The following is a 21,679-nucleotide window of genomic DNA, read 5'->3' on the forward strand; positions in this document are numbered from 1 at the left end:
TATAAAATTGTTTTATAGGTACATCTAATTATGATCATATCATTAAAAAAATATTTTTTATTTTAACTGCTCGAATGAATAGTCTTAAAAAATTATTATAATTACAGGATTGTACAACGTTTTAATACTACATAATAATAAGTACATGAAAATTAAACTCTTAAAAATTATATTGCTGATTAATTTTTATTTCTTTTTCCAGATTTACCCTAAAACGGATAACCATTTAGACCGAAAGATCCACAACAGGGAGAGAAGATTTAGATGATGATGATGATGGAGAGAATCGGAATATCTACTCAATTAAGCATTCCATGAATTGAAGCCACTAACCGAATACATAAAAGGGTGTAAAAAAATTGTTTGTTATTAGTTCCTTCTAGAGAGCCAGAAAAGATATATCTTTGTTAAGAGGGTATTGCATAATCGGTTCCCACTTACTCCCATCCATGAATCATGAATGTGGTTTCAAACTTCCAACTGGTTTATCCGTAGATTTCTCATATCTACCTAGTATGATATATATCATCACCACATTTTGGTGGAGATATAAAGTAGTCTTTGGAATAATATCAAATTGGCAGAGACTACCCAAATATATCCAAAAATTCATCACAAAATTAATGTTGAAATATATCAAAAATGGATAAACCTCAAAAAAATTTAAATAATTACAGAAATAATAAAAAAATCTTTTAATAAGCAGCAAACGAAGAGTTTATATTTAATTCTTCAAAAATATTATTTATACACTAAAATTAACCATTATGTGTTTATACATAAATATATTAAGATAATTTGAATTTCGCCTTCTGTATTTATCAACCGATTGATTCATAACAAACTCCTCAATAAAATTTTTATCAATGATGCTAGGGAATCAAGATGGTTCCAGCAAAAAAAATGTCTCTGGATGAATCCAAAACTTTTATATGGATGGTGTTTATATTAGGTATTAGGATATTTCTTTTCTTTGTAAATTAGATGGTTTTGAATCTTTTCTGATTTATTATGTTTTAGGCATTTGAAGAGGAAAGAATGGCGAAGAAACGGAAGCTAATTGAATTAATTTTCGTGGTTCATGTTGCAAATTTAAATGTGGTAAACATTTAATAACCAATATTTTAAATCATAAATAAATAAAGCTAATTACTATATTTATAATTAGTTAAGTTATTCTATTTTTGATTGATTTGGAATTGATTCTATATATTTTTTCAATTTTTATTTATAATAAATTAAATATTATTTTATTAAATTTAAGAATACCGTAAAAAAAATTATATATATATATATATTAAAAGTTTATTTGTAATTTTTATGTTTAAACTCATAAAAGATAAACAGGGTATGACCTTTGACTCGATGTATGTATCGGTTTCAATTTATTTCTCCACACTCAACAGAATACGATTACAATGACGATATGTAATGCGCATCTTAGACATTGATTCCCGGTGTTTCTCAATAGCTGATAACAGGCTTTGTGACCACACATTACCGGACAATGTTAAATCAAATACGAGTAATCAATTTTATTGTGTATGTCGTTAGCAGTGACAATCAAATATGAACATTAATAAAGTATATATATATTGTAGGATATATCCAAATAAATTTCTAAAAAATTTTATTATATTGGGTTTTTTAAACTTTGTATAAGTAAGTATATAAATCCTTATCTTAGTTAGATTCGTTATTTTTATTTGGACAAATAAATTTTAAAAAAAAAAGTTTAGGGAGTTAGCAATTTTTGTGTTTTTTAGCCAATACTTAACTATCAAAACAAAAATAAGTGATCTTTCACTATTAGATGTAATCTCATACCATTAAAAACACTATTAATGACTAATTAATGGTTATAAAACACCAAAATTATTGACCCTTAATATTTCTCCCTTTAAAAATATAACGAAAAGATTTATAGATTATTTTGTAAAGTTTAAAGACCTCAACGTAATCATTTTTTTTGGAAATATCTAACACAAAAAATTTGGGACCTATTTGGATATATATTTTAAATATTGAATTTATTTGAGTATATTATGTATACACTAAAATCAGTTATTAAAGTTAACTACTAATATAAAATACGTATTAGAATATAAATAATTAAATATATATTTAAAATAAATTAAACTACATATGTATTTATATACAAATATATTGATAGATGATTTTAATGACAGATTTTAGTATACGAATAAATTTTTAAAATTTATTTTGAAAATTTTTTTATTGGTGACTGTAAAAAGCAATATTTTTTCACATTTTTTAACGCGTTTTTAAATGTTAACTATTAATACACACATTTTTAACATTTGTGTGTGCCTTTAATTTTTTTTACCATGTTTTTATTTCTTCATTTGTATTTGAAGATGAAAGTCATGCGACAGTACACAAGACCCAAGTGTGGAGGACATGAGAGCTGCAGATCATAGAAGTGGCCCCTACTTTTAAAATGATGATGCCATTCATGTGGGTTCCACACTCATTTGTCTATTTTCTAAAACAAGTATTTTCCTTCCACTTTCAAGTGTAGCCTCCTACACTACACATGTAGTACTGATGACCTTTTGCATCAACAATATACCAATTATCATATGAGAAGAGGCAAATCAAATGCATGAATGTGTTTTTTTGTTAACGTGATAAGTGTGAGAAGTGTATAAAGTTAATTTTATATAAAAAAATAAAAAAATAAGAAGTTTATAAAATAAGAGACTCATTAATTTAAAATTTTAAAATTTTGAGTTAAATATGTGTTGTCTTATCTTATGTTCTCTCACTTAATTTCTCCGTAAATAGTATTAATTGATTAGTATTGTTTAATGGTAGATATTCGCTGAAAATTCTCTAATTATTTTTATGCAAACATATTTTATTTTAGTCATTGGATAATATATTATATTTGATTTTAATATATTATAAAAATATTATTTTTATTTAAAATGAAGTTAAATAAATAAGTTATATTTTTATAAAAAGATATTTTTAGTATTCTTATTGAAAAAGTTGTCCTGTTTAAAAAATTACATATTAGTCATAATAAATTGAGAATTAACTATATTGTATACAGTGGCGGAGTTTAGTTTAGATAAGGGGGCGATGGTCCCAGACTTTTTATAAAAAAAATTAGTAGTTAGTTCAATTAGCTTAAATACTTTATTATGACTTAAAATACTCAATAAATTCAATAAGTAACACTCTCTTTATCTTTTTCAGTAAATATTATAAATTTTAATATTTGTCCTTCTAATTTCTTTTTTACATTTTCTATAGGATATATTCAAATTTTTATATAAAATAATAATAAAAAATCAAAGAAGTGATGCATTTTTTAAGAGGAATGCTAATATTTAAGAAGGAGAACATATAACTTTTATGATATCAACACATGTAGATAGTTCTTCTATTTTAATGAATCACGAAGAAAATGAGATACAACCTTTAAAAGTTTAAAAAGTTATATATAATGAGTTTGACCTTAATTTTTTGGAACGAGATCCTAAAAAACGGCTTTAAATTGGCAATATCATCCAAACCAGAGAGATGAAGTTAGACAAGCTTATCTTAAATGCAGTCCATATCGAAAATATTTTAACAATTATTCTCTATTTGGTCCCCCAAAATTTTATTTCACGTTCCGCCACTGTATATGTACACATAAAAATAGTCACTAACATAAAAATTTGTATAAAATATATATTAAATATATGTATTTATATAAATAGATATATAGTATTTGATTTTTTATTGTACTGCATTTTGATTAATCATATACTAGAGTTTCTTTCTACAAATTGATATGTCATTATATATTAGCATAATCACAAGGTGATTACATTAAATTATTATTGCTGGCATAGCCTTTGACGAATTGCATCCCAGAGACATGAAAAATTGAAAAGTGAAAACGACTTATGGAGAGAACGATCGCGTCCCTATCTCCTTCGCCTGAATTATTATTTTATAATATAATGATCGAAGAATAGTGTATTCACTATATTGTAAATTTAAAATCCTTCTATTTATTTGTTTATTTATTTTTAAGAAGCAAATTAAAACAAAACGAAAAACACAGCTAATTTGAAATGGTGAAGTAATATTCTTATTTGCACGGATTTTATTTTGTACATACAGTAAAACTCATTAGCCAAGAACAAATTCATAAATAAAATTTCGATTTACAAAAAATTAATCATCCATAAAACGTCAAGCTCAAGGAAACGTAAGCAAGCTCTAAAAGCCTCCATAAAATCAGGTTCATAGATAAATTATGATCCCCTAATTGATGTTATTGTATTAATAATTATGAATGTATTAAGTTAGGATATACTTATTTTAAAGTTGAGCTCGCAATTTATTATACTTAACTTTCGGTACATTATATTATTTAAGTTTGAAATTTTTTATTTTATGATTTTAGGAATTGAATTGAACCAGCTGGTTCAATTAGATTAATTGAAAACTTAGTCAATTCGGTTCAACAAAAATTCAATTGTAAAAAATGGGTTTGAAAAATGGTTAAGTATTTATGTTTTTAGGAAAAAATTTTTTATACAAAAATATATTATCTCATTATATCTTATTTGATTAATTTACTTAAAGCGCTAACAAATTATAGTTTAAGTGGCATAATTTTTTTATACTCATTTAAAATCGTGAATTCGAGTCTCACTTCTAATTTTGGAAAAAAAATAATCTAGCTTAATCTTAATCAAACTTTTAAATTTTTGAAATTTCAATTTAGCAATTTTTATAGCTTTTCAGATTTGCTATGAAAAGACAAAAAAAAAATGCTCCAACACTAAAAATTATAAGTTTTTAACTATCACGTATGTTTAATCAACCATAAAAATAATCAAATTTTTTAGGGTGTAACAATCGAGTCTTTTGCAGCAAAAACTCAAACAGTTTTATGAACATCAAACTTAAATTACCACTACTTTTTATATTTTTATTCATATTTGATTATAAATATAATTCCAATTTAGTTAAATTATTTACAAAACTTAATTAAAAATGTAAATTTTTATTATAGGAAAAGTATAGGTAGACAATGAAATTACTAAACAATGTGAACAATGGATATATAAAAAATTATCAGATATTTCATTTCACTAGATGTGCGAATGATTATTCTAATATTAAGATTTAAGTTATTAATTTAAAAATATAGTGTGTTTTAATTTGATTGATGATTGTTTATGTTGTTCAAAAAAGTTATTGGTTACCTAGCATTACCCCTTATTATATTAATTATAAAAATTGATTATAAAGATGAATTTAATTAGATTATATTAATTATGAAGGTCTATTATAATGTGAATACGAGATCAAACTCTTTTAAAGCAAAAAAAGTTGATAAAAAAAATAAGAGTCTAATTATTTTTAAATTAAAATAATAAAATTCACATAAAATAAAAATTATGAATTTAATGGTGATTAAATTATTACATTATTATTTTATAATTTATTTATTTATTTTTTTCGTGAACATAGACTAATTAATAACTATTTTTATGCAGTTGACTAATTATTAATAACTAGTTTTTTAATTTTGTTAAGGAACTAAATTTTTGTCTAATAATAAGCCAATAAAATATTGAACGAATAAATGTTAAAATTAAAAAAAATAAATATTGATTAATTATTACTTAAAAAAATTTGATTTTGCTAATAATAATTTAAAAAAAAAAAAGAAAGATAAGGATATGCTTCTCTGGCAGAACGAGGACGTCGCATCCTTTCAAATGGGTGGCAATAATCCTTTTATAATTTTCATGCCATACTTTTGAGTGCTGATTTGATTTATTAATTTTCCATTGTTCCTTATCAACACTTATTTTCACAAGTCACATGCTCTATCATCTATCCATGGAGTTCCGTTGCAAATGCCCCGTTCTTTCTCTCCTATATGTGGCAATTTAATGATGGTGAAAACTCAGTATGAAGTTAATAACTGACAGTCGTTAGATGAAAATTTAATCAAATCAGTTAAATCATCTAACGACTTTCGATTATTAATTTTACGTAAAGTTGACTGCACCTGAATTTCCACCTTTAATGATTTATATCTGGCTAATATAGTAATAAGATTTACAAATTAAAAGGTACCTAATATCTCTATCTCTAGTACAAAAACATTTTAATTCTGATGCATTAAATTCATATAATAAAATTATTTTTATTTAATATAGAATTATTTTTAATAACAAAAAGTAAATATTATCTAAATATCAGTTCTTATTAGAGACATTGTTATATAATTGCTTAACATAATTATATAGAAATCAATGGTAGTATACATTCCATAAAAATACAAATATTCTAATCAAAATAAGACTAAAGAAGGAAATCCTTTTATATTAACGAGAACGATAATCTTTTCATTGGATAAAGGCACATGAGAAAATTTGATGAAAGCAAAACTAAAAATATCTTGAATTAGTTTGATTGACCGGTGGATAGAAAACATTGTGGACTTGGAACCGCAACATGAATTTTATGATGTGGAAAGTGTAAGGTGATACCTAACAAAGTAGATACCATTATGGCAATGTTCTACGGTTCCATTTACAATATAGCAAATGTGGCAACCAAATCTACGACCGCAATAATATTATTGTCACTGTCAAAGCACTAATTCCAACATAGTGAAAGTTTTGCTGTCCAAATCAAATGTAACCAGACACGACCTTTCCGTCGTCTAGGAATGTTATGCCCCATGTTATTTAAACATCACAAAGTAAATATCGATTTTTTACATTACAAAGATTTCAAGCTGAGGAAATTAGAATAATTTATCTATTAGAGTTCAATGCACATTAAAATTCAATGATGATAATGCGATCATTGTTGACACAATGCAATAAATCCAATTTGCAAAAACTGTTCTTCCCCGAATTTTTATTAACATTGATCTAAAATGAGTTTCGTTTTACTACCTTTTGGAGCATAGTCCATGGCTGTTGCTTGCTGTAAACACTGTGTGTAGAAGGCAACTTCAACATCTAGACTGCTGAGAGACGGACTAAATACGGAGATTGAGGGGTGGATTTGAAATTTAAAAAGTTAAATGAGAGTATTTCTATAAAAGAATATTATAAAAATTTCAGTCTTCATCCTTAAAAATTTCAAAAATAAAATTTTAGTTTCAGCCTTTAATCATCAAATACAATACTCAGTTTCAATCCTCAATCTCAGTTCCAGAAAACAAGCGCAGCCGTAAGGTTTTCAAATTTAATAATCTCATGTCTTTAAATTGTGAGGTTATTGAATTTTACATGATCTGCCATTTATGTCACCCCACTTTACTAAAATATTTGTTAAATCTTTCATTTAATTTATTTTGAAAAATGTTAGATGACTAACATTTTCTCCTTGTATTTGCCTTACATTTGAGCTAACAATAACTAACTCATATTTTTTTTTCTACCAAAAGTATTAATTTCCTAACATTTCCCATTAAATTTTATGTGTGCCTTCATCCTTAATGTTATTTGACACACACTTGCACACATTCAAAAAGGGAGAGGAAATAAAAAGAGAGGGAAAAAAAAAAGTTAAATAGCTGCAAGGGCCTGCAGGGTTGATTTATTCATATTGTCAAAAAAATTGTAATGATCTTCATGTCAACATTGATCTTTTTCTATGAAGGAAAAAGAAAACAGAAAAGATTAATCGTCTTATGAATGAGAATATGGTTGCAAGCTAAAGTGTGATTGGAATACGAAGCCCATCATAGCTCAATTGTACATCAAGGCCCTCAGATTCCAATAATTTTGTAAGATAGTCATTCACTTCTTCATGATCCATCAGATGCATCATACCTTCAAATTGCCAAACAAGGAGAAACTGAACATAATTGTGCTAAAAAGAATTACATGGAAAATGGAATGCTGACTTCCAGCATTTTTAAAGTTATTTCTCCTAACAAGGATGCTCAGGCTAATCAATGTTACCTGTAAAGAGTGTCCTTTTGGGTTGAACTTTTCGGACTTCATCTAGCGCCTGAAATCCGGAAGATCAGAATACTGTTAGAACTGGACTTAGAAAGAGAAGAATTTTTACATTGTATAATTCATTGGTGGCATTTGCCAAGAACCCTGGAAGGATTATCCGTCGACGAGGACAAAGACAGTAGGATGGCAGAGATACTTTTTTCACGTCCCTCCTATTTTCGAAGTACATAAATTAACTTAACATGTAATGTCCCTTTGTTTTGGAAGTACAAAATATTTGTTTCCATCCCTTTGGCCAGAAATGTTTTTGTTCCTAACATCTTGTCTCCTTTGTTTCAGGACAATAACCAAACACTAGTTTCCCATATTTCAAGATTCTGTAACTAATCCCCTTCTCATCCTTTGTTTATATTCCTACATATATACATTAACGTTACTTCATTTCTCCAAGAAAAATTTAACAAATGTAAAAGAGGTTACCCTTGGAAGTCCAAAATGTGTGGCAGAGGAGCGATCAGGCCGTAGAGCGTCCTGTATAAATCGTACACCAGATGAGCAACGGAGAAATTTGTAGATCATATGTTTTTGTTAGTTAATGTAAAAATGAAGCAATGTTTATGACACGATAGATAGGATGGTAGTGTGAGTCACCAATATTAGAATTTCACAATCCTTCAAAAGCGGATAAGTTTCTTCAGGAATATCACTGACATCACTGCATATTTAGACATAAGAATCAGCTCATATATATTGATGGACTAGACCGAATTGCAAGAACTTTTCTGCTTATAGTCAATACACAAGCATTACCTTATGTAACAAATATTACCGAAACGAAATCCAAGGGACCGGTAACCTTTGCCATGCCACACTGGTAATGGAGTAATCTGTAATTACAACAATCAAAGAAAATCAGACCACACACCATGCACAAGACACAAACATGGCCAGAAATCAATTAATTAATTGAGCGATAAGTGAGAAGATAAAGGATCTGTTTGTGCCAGATTTTCAAAAAAGTGATTTTACAACTTGATTTCTTTATAAAGGACTAAGAAACAAACTTAGAACTATTACAATTTTTAGTAAGATTGACCTTCAGTCCATGTACAGAAAATGGTTCTTCAGATATAATATTGAATTGCAAGTCTGAGACAGCAGCACCAGTCGTGATGACACTAGTATCTACTAAATAATAATGGGTACTCTTCATCACCTGCATATTTCAGTGTAATGAATTCTTAAAAGAAAATCCTCAAGACATATCTCAATAGTTGTTCATTCAAGTAACACATGGTGAATGAGTCAGGTGGTCATTACTCATTAAAAATGAGCCATAAGCTTTCATTCTTTTTCCTCTCAAGGATAACAGAAGAGGAACTCCAAATCCACAGCATAAGGGAAAGTAAATATGCAAAAAGGACAAGTCAAGCTTATTATGCTCCGTCCTGAAATTAAAATATTTGAGAAGGAAAAAGGTTTAAAACTCTACCCTAAAGCATTTCTTGTGCTGCTACACTAATTAAAGTAATGCAATAATCTTAAAAGTGCAGGGTATTTTTGAAGTCATCACATGTGATGTGAAACTTCCCAAATCCCAACCATGTCTGATTTCAAATGCTCACAGTGAAATAATATTTGAACACTTGGATTTAAAAAGATAACATTTGTAAGAGATTTGACAGAATTTTCTGACACAACTCTGACCTTCAGACTATAGAAAAGGAAAATTTCATTTTGTCAGAAGACTGCTGTATTTGAGGTTTCAGAACAAATCCCTTTCAGGTAGGATAAGAAAGCTAGATACAGTATAGTACAAAATTTGAATCCTCCTAAACTTTGAAAAAGACTCACTCAGTTGCTGTATAAATCTTTTTTACCTTCAATATAATTAGTTGCATAACTTCCACAAGAATATCCAGAGAAAGCATTAAGACTAGATATATATACTTGAATAGTCAACAAGCTAAGGTTGAAAGCAAGCTGATTCAAATGCAGCAATTTCAAGTGTCAATACATCACAAAATTCTCATGAAATGAAATGATGATTTCTTTAATATATTGCAAAGATGTAAGAGGCTATTCCATCTTCTTTATTCCAAAAGTCACACACACAAAAAATAACACGCAGAAAGTAAAATAGAAATTTTAATTTTAGAAGGGAAGCATAGGAAAGTGGACCTCAAAATCACGCTTGGCCACATATATTGGAATGTGTGGCTGAACATTGTTTGTCCAATCTCTAAGATCATCAAGACCTTCGAAGAAGATAGAAGCAGGGTCAGATCTAAATGACCAAGCAGACTTATTATTTGAAGCAAACATTAGACTTTTCATGCTGATATTACTTATCCAGAGAGAACTAGAAAGTACTGTCAGAGACCTCCAATTGCATCTGCATGTGAATGAGTGATAATTACTGCATCAAGTGTTCTTATCCTGAAAGAAAAAACACTAGTTAAAGAGAGATAAAAAGTGAAGTAAAACAATTGAACAACAAGAAGAACAGAAAGAAAAACTGCATTAATACAAGAAGAAATGCCGCTGCTGCTATGACAGAAAATTTGTACTCGTATTTTAATGTATTCTCTCTTAAACTGCTTAGTATCAAAATACAATCTAGCTATTTGATTATCCCTCTTTATTTTGCATGGGTATTTGGTAATAACACAAACCACTACTCATGCTCCCATGCTTGACAATGAATAATAACCTTACCAAATGCCACTATTCGTATGTCTTATTCAAATACTTTACCGACCAACCAGTTTATTTACCCTTGTTATTAATATTATATAATATTTTCAAATTTCCCTTAATTTTACTAAGAAAAATAAAAAAAAAGGGCAGTCTATTGAAAAGCATCCCGTCTTACATAGGGTATGGAGAAGAGTCACATCTAAATGGTAATGTAGGCAGCCTAATTTGATACAAGCACGAGTGGCTAATTCTAAAGCTTGAACCAGTGACTTTGAAGTCACATGGAGACAACTCAACCGTTGCTCTCAAACACCCTTTCTTCAAAGAAAAAGAAATAAAGCAGACAAAAAGAGAATCCATCTCAAATAACTACATAGAAACAGCTTAAGAATTTAACAAGTGAACTAACCCAAATGCAGGAAACCATTGCAGAGCACTGTGATAGAAAAATCTGCAATAACAATAATAATAAATTGTAATCAACACCCAAATGAACCGCACATGATACAATGTTGTCGGGCTTTTCCTTGAAACAGATTTTATAAATGCCCTAAAATCAGAATTACAGTTTCAGAAACTTAAATGTACCTGTTCAGACATCACACTATTTCCTAACACACAGAATGTATATATAATGACTAGACAGCTCAAACCTAACTAATATCCATATATCAAAGACTATAACACAAGGAAAATTCATTAACTCACAATTCTATAAGGAACATGCATATTGTAGATATCAAAGTAGATCTAGCAATTCAATGTTTCAATTCATTGAAGGCTTTTCTATCGCAGAAAGCCAGAAACATTAAACTTTCTTCAATTATTCATAGATCAATTTTCAGCTTCTTTGGCATATAATAAAATATATACTGGAAGCAGTTTGAAGGAAAGCTACAAATTTGACCATGCAGGAGTAGTAAAGCCACCCTTTACAAATACACTTTTTTTCATCTAGTCTAACACAATATACATGAAGAAAACCCTACACCATGGAACAATATCTCTTGTTCTCCAATCATTTGTTTGTTTGCTTTACCAAGAAGACCAAACCAAATATCAGCCATCACTCCAGCCACGAACATTAAGGACAGAAGTGCATCAGGTTCATCCAATCCTCTTTCCCGCCTTCCCGGGTATTGATCTTTATTTCTATATTATGTACACTCTTGGCTCCTTCCCCGCTTTCCAACTTTCTAGTTCGTCCCTGCTTCTTTCCACTTCCCCTCTCATGAAAATCTATACTTCTTCATCATTACCCCAACAATTCTCTCCATTATGGACCTAAGGCTCCGTTTGGTTGATGTATATGATGAGACATAGACACAAAGACATAGACATTAAAGACATTGACATAAAATATTTGTGTCTATGTATTGTGTTTGGTAAAAATAAAGAACAAGACACACATATTTTAAAAAAACTGAATTACCCTTCATTCTACCACAAGTTTTACTATTATTACTGTACATCCATTATCCCAAACACTACATGTCATCACCATTGAATTTTTATTTCTTTTAATATTTTTTATTTCTTCTAATATCATCTTAAATTATCATTCAAATATTAAATATATATATTTTTTTGAAAAAAATAAAAAACAAAAGCTCAGAATTTATCAAAGGTTAATCAAAATTTAAATAAATAAAAAATTAAATGTACAATTTTTTTTTGAAGAAAATAGAAAGATAAATTTAGTTATAGAATCTAAAAGAGGAAGAGAAAAAAGAAAGATTTGGGGAGATAAGAGGATAAATTTTTAAATTTCAATAAAGATAAAAGAGTAAAAAATTAGTGTCTCACAAGTTGTGTCTTAGTGTCTCACCAAATTGGAGGTACACAAATTTAATGTCTCCGTGTCCATCCGTGTCCTCCCATGTCCTTCGAAAATCTATGTCTCACCAAACCAAACAGCAGACATGTGTCACCGTGTACCACTGTGTCTATGTCTCAGTGTCTATGTCTCTCAAACCAAACGCTGCCTAAAATCACGCACTTATTTCCAGCAACTGCAAGCGGCATGCCACAATATCTCAATTCTCAAGTGTCCATCAAAGTTGTAATTACACATCCCTGAAGGCCATTGGGAGCACCTTATATTCGCAGCCTAAGTTCTCAACAGTTACCTCACTTGTTCTAATAAATACCTGCATAGGTCTAAAGTTTTATTATGATTCATTGCTGCATCAAAATATCCCAAAAAATTTAACTAAATCATCTATTGTCTGCTTACTGTAATCCAGTACGTGTTCCAGCAAGTCTTTATATGTTCAAAAACATTCTAAATTTTGGTGATGGGACAAATGTAACGCCATCATGAAATCGTATACTTGGACTAACATCAAAACAAAATAAGTATAAAGCTCATCCTAATCCCTAATCTAACATAATTGCAGATCACACACAGACTAAAAACTTACTTTCCAGCATCTATAAGAATGTTGTGAGTTCCTGAGGAGCCCGGGTGACGAACGAGGATGCTCGTGTTAAGTCTCCTATTCTTATTGCCCGGCTGAGCAGCCTTTGAACATACCTACAACAATCATGAAAAATAGAAATCTTAACAAAACCCTAAACATTCACTTCCATTGCAGCAAAATCTTAATTATTTTTACCAAAAAGTTTTTTTTTTCTTCATTGTACCGGACATTTTTTCAGAGGATTAGTCAAGCAGCTAACTCTAGGTATCCCTTCACTGGTTCCAGTCCCCATGAATATAATCTCTGCCTGATCACCAGGTAATTCAACCCCAATATCTCCATTTGCAGAAGCTGCAGCAGCAAATAGAATAAAGGCAAAAATCAACACAAATTTCACCTAATTCCATATCAAATTAAGAATCCGAACAATCCAAAAGCATAGTTCTAGCTTCAATTAAATAATATCAGAGTACAATCATGCAATCAAATTATGATAATAAATAAATAAGTGGAACAAAATTGGAGAGTAGTTAGTTAGATAGTTACTGGATTGGAGGCGAGAGTGAATGGGAAGGAGAAGAGAGACGGAAGAAGGAGAGCGCCAACGGGAAGAAAAGGGAAAGCGATGAGGAAAGGGAATGGAGGCGAAGGAAGGTGGGAAAAGCCGAATGGAGGGAGCAACCACCATTGCTAAGCAGACCAATCGGCTTCGTCGGACGCGCACACTGAATACTGGATCTTACTTTCTTTCTGTTGTGTGTGTCAGAGACACTGCAAAAGTATTCCTTTTCTCCAACCTGATTCTTCCGAATCTTTTTTTTCCAAAATAATTAACTAAAGAATAAATGACAAACAAGTCCTTTGAGTTTTTTTTTTGGTGAACCCAATGGCCTAAGTGTACAATGTATACAATGGGCTAAACCCGTTAGGGAGCCAATGGCCTAAGTGTACAATGTGTACAATGGGTTAAACCTTTGGTTCATGAATAAAAACATCACCCACACTATCCAAAATAACCATCCGAATACCAAGGATAATAAACATCTCATGTCATAAAATCACTCATCCTAAACACTTAAGTTAATTTTGGAGTTCACCAAAGATCGAACTCTTGACCTTTCGGATCTAGAACTCTAATACCATGTCATGAATCCACTCATCCCAAAAGTGTAACCTGACATGACAATGTAACACTAATGGTCATATCTCTAATACTTCCTAAACCTTCATTGTACACATTGTACGCTTAGACTATTGGCTCCCTATACTTTTCCTTTCGTTTTTAATCATTGAAAAATACTTTATCTTTAAGGTAGCGTTTGTTTTGAAGTATTAGGACAAAAATTGAGAGATTGGAACTCAGTATCATGTTTGTTGGTCTAGAGACTTGTACTAAAATTTCAATCTCTGCCTCTAAAATTTCAATATATCGATACCTCAAAAAAGTGGGAACATAGGAGACTGAAATTTTTGGAAACGGAAACTGAAACTTTTAAAAATATTTTATACCTAAAATATCCTCACTTCAAGTAATTAATTTCAACTTTGTACAAATTAAATTAGAATTTCATCCTTATTTTAGTCTTTGTCTCCCATTTTACACCAAACACAATACTGAAACTTATTTCTATCTCTGTCTCTCAATCTCAGTCTCTTTTAGTCTCTGTCTCTCTTTCAAACGTTACCTAAAAGTTGGACAGATCAGTCCCTCCGTTCAAATGTCTCCATCACATCAAACGGAAAAGTCTGACGTGGCTCCCGTAATGCTTGTCACGCGTACGCGTGAATTCAGCATATCCACATTTCTTCGTAAATTATCCACTTTGTATGCTTTTTTTTCATTTCTTTCAAGCCATTCTTGCCTTCAAAACTTTAAATCACTCAAACAAACATATCAAGGTATCGAATGGAAAAAAAAAGTAAATTAAATTTAGCCCTAACCCATTACCCTTGAAAATACCTTTTGATATTTGTATCCATACATTGATATATGTTGATTGGTATCAATGTTGATTGGTAGAAGAAGAGCAAGCCTTAAAATGCAAGATTAGTAGAGAATTGAGAGAATCGACCCTCAAATACTAGAGAGATTAGAGTGCAAACATTTCCGGTGAGGTTCGATGCTCAATCTCTTGTTCCTTGCTTTCACGAGCTTTCTTCTTGCAAGTATATTTATACTTCATTTTGAGATTTGAATTAGTAAAATTCATAAATCATCATACTATCTTAGCCCTACTTGTTCATATATGTTCTTGGAGATTGAATTTCTCCTAAATGTGCTTAATGATTGAAAACATGCTTTCTAGGCTATTAAATTGTTAAATTTAATTTACTTTTCTCCCATTCAATATCTTGATATGTTTGTTTGAGTGATTTAAAGTTTTAAAGGTAAGAATGGCTTGAAAGAAATGGGAAAAAAATGCAAAGTAAAGAATTCATGAAGAAATGAGGATTTGCTGAATTCATGGTGACGCGTACGCGTGAGAGGAAGTCTGCCAGGTGACACGTATGCGTGACAAGTATTACGGGAGCCATGTCAGACATTTTCGTTGGGTCTGACGAAAGCATTTGGACGGAGGGACTGATCCGTCTAGCTTTTAAAGACGTCAGGGAGTTAAAAGTATTTTTCAATGGTTTGGGACGAAAATGTCTGCAGAAAAAAAGGTCAGGGACCTATTTATCTTTTATTCTTAAGTAAAATATAAATGGGTAGTGGACAAATTAGTCTCTAAGTTTTTAATTTGTGTAAAGTGCTCCCTCAAATTTAGCAGAGACCACTTATATGGCACTTATTTGGCGTGTTATGTGCCTATGTGTCAATACAATGTCGTTGAGGAAGCTTTGTATGTTCATTGTAAAAAAAAAAGTTGACAAATAGATTCTTATTGCCTAAAACGTCAGCATTTTAAACATTTGAGTGTAGTCTCTGTGTTTAAATGTAATTCAAAAAAATCCATATAAATTCCTATAGTTGCCCACAAGGCCACAACGATTACAGATTTATTGGTCTAAAGTAATTTATAAGTTTCTTATAGATAATAAAAAGTTTTTTTTCCCAAAGGCAGTGACATGTATTATTATATTACTAAAATAATTGAAATTGCCCAAATTTAGACTTACGATGCAATAGTGAAAAGCAACAATAGCGTAGCTTCGGAATAATTGAAAGGGTAATAAGAAATTAAAGAAGATCTTTCAAAGATTAGGGTTCAAACTTCTCTGTGGGTGGCGTTGAAGTTCGTTGCATAGCTTTACTCTTCTGTTGGTTTGTTTAAAGACTCTCAAATTTTGTGATAGCAAAAATATTAAGCTCAAAATTGCCATAGTGCTATTGTGCTATCTTTTCTTTCATTTGTGTCCACCACTCCCAAAAGGTTGTCATTCTTTGCGGATGTAATGAGTAGTTAATAGATGTTCTCTTTCACACTTCTTGAGCCTCGGTACAATAGATTAGGCAATGGGAGATTGATTCCTCTTCCCTGTGGCAGACGGGGCACTCCCCCAATATTTCTGAAAACCTGCGGTGAATATTTTGTAAAACTGGAAGGCGGTCATGCAGCGATTTCCAGAAGAAAATCTTTATCTTATGATGGATTAAGAGTTTCCACATTCCCTTCCACAAGGAACTTTGTCTGAAGTAGTCTGAGTAGCTTTCGATTGGGTGTGGAAGAAATTATTGGCAACTTTATACCCTGATACAACAGAATATTGGTGCGTATTACTCAGAGTCCAATGTAATTTGTCTTCATCTTCCACCAATTGAATTGTTAATATTCGATTACTAATGTCCACAGGAAAAATCTCTTGGATGAGTTGTTGATTCTAGCTTCTCTGTTCTTGGTTTATTAAATCCTTCACTCTGAAAACTGGTAATGTTGTGTTTTGTAGGTACACTGCCGGAGGTAATGTACAATCTGAATGTAGTTGCTGAATTGCTGACTAGACCTAGCAGCAGAAAGGCCGCTATTCCTGACTTCAAAAGCTTACTCTTTTCCTTTACTGTACCAATAGGTATGGGAGCTGGCCTCTGATGGACTCAAATTCAAGGCAAAGGTGCATGAGGAACTAAGAGGTTGCGGATCTCGGGCCTTCTGCAGCTTTTTGGCACAGCCACTAGTGGAATATGTAGAGCATAACTCCTTCTCCATGGAGGAGGGCTGGTGCAAATAATCCCTCATTATTGTGTAAAACTCTAAGATAGGCCGATTCTCTCGATATGCAGTAGGGAGCTTGTAGAACACCAAATAAGCAATGGCAAGGCTGACCTATCTTTTCTTTCTTGCTCATTAGAATTGATATTGAATCTAAATTCTAGAGAAAGGAAAAGAGTAGTGACACTGATAGCAAATTGCACAAAAGGCAAAAGCTTTGGAAGTCGCTCGAGAGATGGAGATAAGCGAAACACTTGACTTTACAGAGTACCATCGATGGTGGACGGAGGGTCTAAAGAGATCTTACAAAGGAAGCTGCTCGGAACTAGAGTGAAAGCTTTCTTTCGAAGTCATCAAAAGGATCTTAGCCAACTGTTGACTGGCTTACGAAAAGCACTTTAGAGACACTGATCCCAGGGAAGACATAGGGCCTTCCTCGGTAAGGTAGCGAGTGGATTTGGCAAACGTTGCCAGAGCAGGGAGAATGTAGGTCTATCACAACAGGATCCCAATCCCCCTTAAGGTACAGGGGGTCATGGTGTCGGTAAATTGGTGTATATGCCATCTTGGTCTAGTTTAGAATTGACCTTTATTCTAAATCCTGCTTTCTTGTTAGCTGGGAACCCCTTCCTCTAAGAAGCAGAAAATGATCGATCGAAGATCTCTATTGCAGCCCTTTTTCCACCACTTTTCTGTCTTCGATGACACTTCTCCATCCCCAAAAAGGTAATACTCCAACCTCTGCTTTCATTACATCAAAGTATTTAAAATTTACTAACAAAATATATGTACAATTTATACCTATCCTTTATGCATATGCACCATTGTATATAAATTACTCATCATCCCTAAAAAAAGGGTGGTAAGACAAAATGATAAAGAAGAAGACGCACAACATCACTCATGCATTTTTCTAAATTAAAAATGAAATTAAATATGTAAAGAATATAATTTAAATATTGAGAAGATTCAATATGTAGAAGAGTTGTGATAAATTAACTTGTATGAGATAAAAATGATAAAATTTATAAATAAAAAATTATAAAAATTTAAATAAATAGGAACAAAATAAAAGAAATTTAAGAGATGGAGCACGGTAAAAAATACTAAGTATTTTATAATTTATAAAAAAACAAAGAGTAAAAATAATGCATCATAGGAGAAAAAAAGTATTATCGAATGGAAGAACAATTAATAAAAAAACGAGATTCTCTTCTAGTATATATAAATTTTTTACATGAATAAGTTATAAAATAAAGAAATAGGTAAAAAAAAAAGAAGGAATGCGATTGTATTTTTTCAATAAATTAAAAAAATATTTATGATCATATAATTGATGGTGACCATATAATTATTAAACAATAAATTGTAAAAAAATATTAATATAAATATTAGATTTGATATTAAAAAATAAAATAATGAATAAGATTCTAAAATTTAAAATAAAAATATTTAAGATAAAAAAATAAAAAATATAATTTGATAAATAATGACTCAAACAATAACGTGACAATAAATTAAATCAAGTAATATATATTTAAATTAATTAAATTAAATAATTAATGTAGTGAATTAATTATAATTGTTTGGACTGCGCTGAATAAAATATTTTAAATAAATAAAAATATCTTATAAATATATTATGCAAAAATTATACCATTTTTAAAAATTATTAATCAAAATACATAATACAAAAAGATACAAATTAAAATAATATAAACCTATTTATTATAGTCAAATCAAATAATTAATATAATTAATTAGTTATAATTAATATAGTCAAATAAAATATTATATAATTTGATATTTATCTTTATTAAATCAAATAAATAATTAATTATAACACTTAAAAATCAATAATTAAAATACATAAAATAAAAAATTAATGCAAATAAAATAATTTATTTATTTCATTCAAATCAAATAATTAATATAGTTGAGTAATTATAATTAATGTGAGCAAATAAAATATTAAATAATTTAATATTTATATCAATTAAATTAAATAAAAAATTAATTTATTAATGTGTTTAAATAAATAAAATAAAATCAATAAAAATACCTTTAAAAATATGCTACATCAGCTATATTATTAATTGAAAAAAACCTGATTTTAATAATATTTAATAGATTTGCTTGACTTATGGTTGATAAATGAATTAGTTTCCAAAACCGAATCTAGTGTCAAAATTCATTAACATAGTTGCATTATTACTTATTAGCCATTAAAAATGTAAAAACATCGATCCATAGATAACAAAGAGATCAATTTAAGTGTTTCATCCGAGTGACCTATTACTCATTTTCAATAATAAAAAAATCTATAAATAATTAATTTACTTAAAACCTTGTGTACATTCAGAGAAAAATAGTTAAAAACGTAATTATCCTAAATAACCTTATTTATCTTTATTCTCTAAAAATGAACTAGTTAGTTATTATTTCCGCTTAGAATGAAAATCAGTATTAAGCCAGCATTAACACACGACAAGATGACCTTGCTAATTGTTTGCTGCAACAAAAAAACGCTACACAACGCATCCTTCAGAATTCAGATAACAACGCCAGCCAAAAAAAACTTCAAAACTGCATGTAACAACAACTGTACCTTACCAATATAAAAAATAACGGGGACATGCAGAATTTTAACAGCTTGCATCCTCTTTCTTCCGTCAAAAATCTCACTTCATTTTTCTAGATTTCCGATCCCAAAGGCACTGAATTTGAGCTTCTTGCTAATCACCGCGACGCTTTTGACATTCAGATGAAGATGGAGGTCGATGGCAATGAGGCGGTGTTAGACCTGGACTTGTTGGAGCTGCCGGAGGTGCCTGCTTCGGCTCTCAAGAGTAACGCCGCTCTTCTGGAGTCTCTCTTCGACCAATGGCTCTCTCTTCCGGAGAGCAATCGACTCATAACGACTTTATTAAACGAAGCAAAATTGAAGAATGAAACACTCAATAATTTGTCTAATTTATCATCAAAAGGTCTTCCACCTCTCTCGCCAAAATGCACGCCATCCCCTACTTCCTTGAATCGCCCCGCGACGCCGAGAATCGACCTCTGTAATAATATGAAGGCTGCTAGCGATGACAATATACGGCAGTTCTACTTTGAACATGGGCGTCCAGCACCACAAGAGATGATTGAAGAATGCAGGTTTAAGATCTACGAATTATTCAATGATTACGGGGAAGAAGCGGGACACCTTATGCATATGAAAGAATTCAAGTTCGTTACGAAGGAAGTTTGCGACCTGCCGTCCTTCTTCTCGAAGGTTCTGTTCAGAAAAATCAACAATAATGAAAATCACGACTACCTCACGAAGGATGCTTTCTATGATTATTGGATCAATAAAAACTTGCTGACGTGTGACAAAGCAACTAAAATATACAGAATTTTAAAGAAGCCAGAGCTCGATTACCTTACTCATGACGATTTTAATCCGGTGCTATACGAGCTTCTAGAAACTCATCCGGGGCTAGAGTTCTTGAAGAACACACCTGATTTCCAAGAAAGATACGCAGAAACCGTAATATACAAAATATTTTACTACGTGAATAGATCGGGTAACGGTCGAATTACACTGCGAGAGTTGAAGCGTTATGGCAAAACCTTGATTGATGCAATGGATCAAGTTGACGAAGAAGATGACATTAATAGGGTTTTGAGATTCTTCTCTTATGAACAATTCTACTCTACATACTGCCAGTTTTGGGAGCTGGATTCGGACAACAATTTCTTGATAGAAAAAGAAAGCCTTATCAGATACGGTAACCATGCTCTTACCTATCGAATCGTGGACAGAATATTCACCGAGATTCCAAGAAAATTTACCAGTAAGGTTGAACGAAGGATGAGTTATGAAGATTTTGTTTACTTCGTGACTGCTGAAGAGGATAAATTAGCTGAACCAAGCCTTGAGTATTGGTTAAAGTGCATCGATCTAGATGGAGATGAAGTTCTAACAAGGCATGAACTGCAATTTTTCTATGAAGAGCAATTGCATCGAATGGAGTGTTTGGGACTTGAGCCTATATATTTTGAGGATATATTGTGCATGATGTTTGACATGATTAACCCTAAGAATGAGGGTTATATCACTCTGCGTGACCTCAAAGGTAGTAAAAGCTCTGGACATTTTTTCAATACCCTGTTCAATCTAACTAAATTTCTCAAGGTTAAGGTGTTTTAGGGTCACCATATATATGTAGTTTTTATTATTATTTTAGTTCATTGTTGTTTGATTTCTATACCTATTAAATTTAAGGACGGAGAAGATAGAAGATGTCAAAGTGTATAAGAACCACATTTAAATTAATGATGATAAATTAGGTGTACAAAAATAAAACACCTACAATCCAATTGCACAATTTTTTTTTTATCGTGTTAATGTTTTGTTCGATATTTGAAACTCAATAACATAATATTTGAGAAT

At 30.6% G+C, this 21,679-nt stretch overlaps 2 protein-coding genes across 2 annotated transcripts; one reads left to right on the forward strand and one right to left on the reverse strand.

Moving 5' to 3' along the window:
- Positions 1 to 7,564: 7,564 nt before the first annotated feature.
- Positions 7,565 to 13,887, reverse strand: LOC107464499 (putative hydrolase C777.06c). Its single transcript, XM_016083420.3, has 12 exons — positions 13,637 to 13,887; positions 13,314 to 13,441; positions 13,091 to 13,203; positions 11,077 to 11,118; positions 10,351 to 10,406; positions 10,149 to 10,225; positions 9,064 to 9,183; positions 8,778 to 8,854; positions 8,619 to 8,682; positions 8,448 to 8,498; positions 7,968 to 8,016; positions 7,565 to 7,835 (listed from the first exon to the last, which is right to left on the reverse strand). The coding sequence occupies exons 1-12, from the start codon at positions 13,776 to 13,778 to the stop codon at positions 7,717 to 7,719; spliced, it is 1,038 nt and encodes a 345-aa protein (XP_015938906.1). The 5' UTR covers positions 13,779 to 13,887; the 3' UTR covers positions 7,565 to 7,716.
- Positions 13,888 to 20,005: 6,118 nt separating this feature from the next.
- LOC107464309 (probable serine/threonine protein phosphatase 2A regulatory subunit B''delta) lies at positions 20,006 to 21,436 on the forward strand. The gene has a single exon (XM_016083238.3). The coding sequence runs from the start codon at positions 20,006 to 20,008 to the stop codon at positions 21,434 to 21,436; it is 1,431 nt and encodes a 476-aa protein (XP_015938724.1).
- The last annotated feature ends 243 nt before the right edge of the window (positions 21,437 to 21,679 follow it).

The sequence above is a fragment of the Arachis duranensis genome, chromosome 9 (genome assembly GCF_000817695.3).
Source record: "Arachis duranensis cultivar V14167 chromosome 9, aradu.V14167.gnm2.J7QH, whole genome shotgun sequence".
Lineage (NCBI taxonomy): Eukaryota > Viridiplantae > Streptophyta > Magnoliopsida > Fabales > Fabaceae > Arachis > Arachis duranensis.